This window comes from Mercenaria mercenaria, chromosome 8, assembly GCF_021730395.1.
Source record: "Mercenaria mercenaria strain notata chromosome 8, MADL_Memer_1, whole genome shotgun sequence".
Lineage (NCBI taxonomy): Eukaryota > Metazoa > Mollusca > Bivalvia > Venerida > Veneridae > Mercenaria > Mercenaria mercenaria.
The window spans coordinates 86,112,305-86,114,255 of NC_069368.1; the positions used below are offsets into that span (position 1 = coordinate 86,112,305).

General features: G+C 50.8%; 1 protein-coding gene across 1 annotated transcript; it reads right to left on the reverse strand.

Annotated features, from left to right (window-relative positions):
• Positions 1-294: 294 nt before the first annotated feature.
• Positions 295-1,107, reverse strand: LOC123565572 (uncharacterized). The gene has a single exon (XM_045359439.1). It carries the CDS (start codon positions 1,105-1,107, stop codon positions 295-297), a length of 813 nt encoding a protein of 270 aa, XP_045215374.1.
• Positions 1,108-1,951: the final 844 nt, after the last annotated feature.

Consider the following 1,951-nt stretch of genomic DNA (forward strand, 5'->3'; position numbering starts at 1 on the left):
ATTCGCTCACTACACTCCTCCCCACTCTGAAAAGGAGAACCTTGTAGGTGAAGAATTGCTGGGATCCTCATCAGTACATGTATTTCTCAGCAGATTTGGCCAAGAAGGCGGCTACCTAGGTCGGTTTGGTAAGTGATGGTAATGCACTTCTCAGCGGGTTTGGCCAAGAAAAATGCTACCCAGGTTGGCTAGGTGAGTGGTGGTTATGCACTTCTCAGCGGGTTTGGCTGAAAAGACTGTTCCCCGGTTGGCTGTGCTTACCAACCCCATACTTTGGACCGCCCTTTGGGTCCATTATAATTCAGGAGGCTGGCCCTGGACATACAGCCGGTACGCATTCTCTGAGCACCGACGGAGAAGATCCTTCCATGGCTCATTACGGATTCTTCCAACTTCCAATGCTGCATATCCCAGTAGTGCAGGGGTGGTACGCCTAACTCCTCCGGTGCCAAAGTATGGGGCATCTGTTTCTAACAGCATCCTCTTAGGCTCCATACGACGGATGCTTTCCAGTTTCTCAGGATCATCCTTTTCTGAGAATTTTCTCACCAGGTTGGTATAACCGAAATAGGTGTTTGGTAACTCCTGCAGCCACCTGTGAGTCAAGGCTTGCGTCCCTGTGAAGCAGTGACAGTGGACGAGACGGTCCCTACCTACATTGGGGTGATTCTTTAGTATTTGAAGAATCGTGAACCAACTTTCATCCGGCGTTTGGGTGTCATTCAAGCTGCGACTGTGGAGCACCAAGACGTGTTTTGGTCCTAGTGTCGACAGGGCCCTCTCCATATTGAGCATCTGAGTGAACCAAGTGTCTGGATGTTCAGTCCTATCAAGCCCAATCTCTCCAAGAGCAGTAACCTTTGGGGAGGACATCAGAGTGGTGAAACGTTGCCAGTCCTCCTCAGTGCCTGATGTCCGTGGATGCCAGCCGATAGCTATGACGGCACCTTGTGTGATCCATGAACTCATCTCATCCTCTGTTGGGTACGTGTCTGGATCACAGAAAACCGCCACAACTCTCCGAGTGTCCACTTCATACTCCGGATTGCAGACGGCAGCCTGGTTTATGGTCTCCAAGGACATTTGCTCAATCCCGAATTTTGCCATGGTTCGGTCAAGATGGCAGTGCGCATCAAAGCCTTGGACTGGAATTGGTAACTGGGCCAATTCCTCTGGTGATGGCTGGAATAGTTCCCTGAAATCCTCCTGCTCCTCCTTCCTCAACAACAGACTAAGGCAAGAAGTTTACTCCAGTGCAGAAGCATGGTCTCGGAGTTCCCCCTTGGTCTTATGCACCACTTTTCAGGTACTGGAATACCTGTCTCAACACAGAACTCGGTCATTCCTGCTTTCAGCTCAGGAGACAGGTTATGGTCTCCTGGAGTCTGATCGGTATTGTCTGCCAACCGGATAAGATCTGAGAGCGTTTTATGTGCCCCCACCAGCACTCTCTGCAGGAACACCAGAGCAGTCCTACGTCTGGCTGAAATGTCTTTTCCACTTAGGTTAGGGTGGAATAAGAGCGGCAGATGACTGTTGAAGCTATGTTTCATGGATAGTCCTTCCTCGCAGCCAGTTATCGGGCACCGAGGGCCAGACCAACCTCGTTTAGCTTTCTTTTTATCTGATTTTTAGCCAGATTGACGTAGTTTATCATGGTCTCTGTGGTCGGATTTGGACCCAGATTGACGTTGCCTATCGTGATGATCTCTGCTTGCGGTATTCGATTCCGCTACCCTCGGCCTCTTTGCTTGTTCACCCGATTCGCTTCTCTCCCTTCTCTCTCGGCTTCTCCGGGAGAGTTCGTATCGCTGCTCCCTTCTGCCAGATGGGTGTTCACGCCTCATATCTCGAGGGGCATGTTGTTCCTTCAGGCGGGAGTAACTTCGTTTTGAAGACTGGGCCTCCTGCTCAGGTTTTGGAGCAGGACCCCTATCATAGTGCCTCCTAC

Coding starts and splice junctions, on each gene's coding strand:
- LOC123565572 (XM_045359439.1), bottom strand. CDS start 1,107: ATGGCAAAATTCGGGATTGAGCAAATGTCCTTGGAGACCATAAACCAG.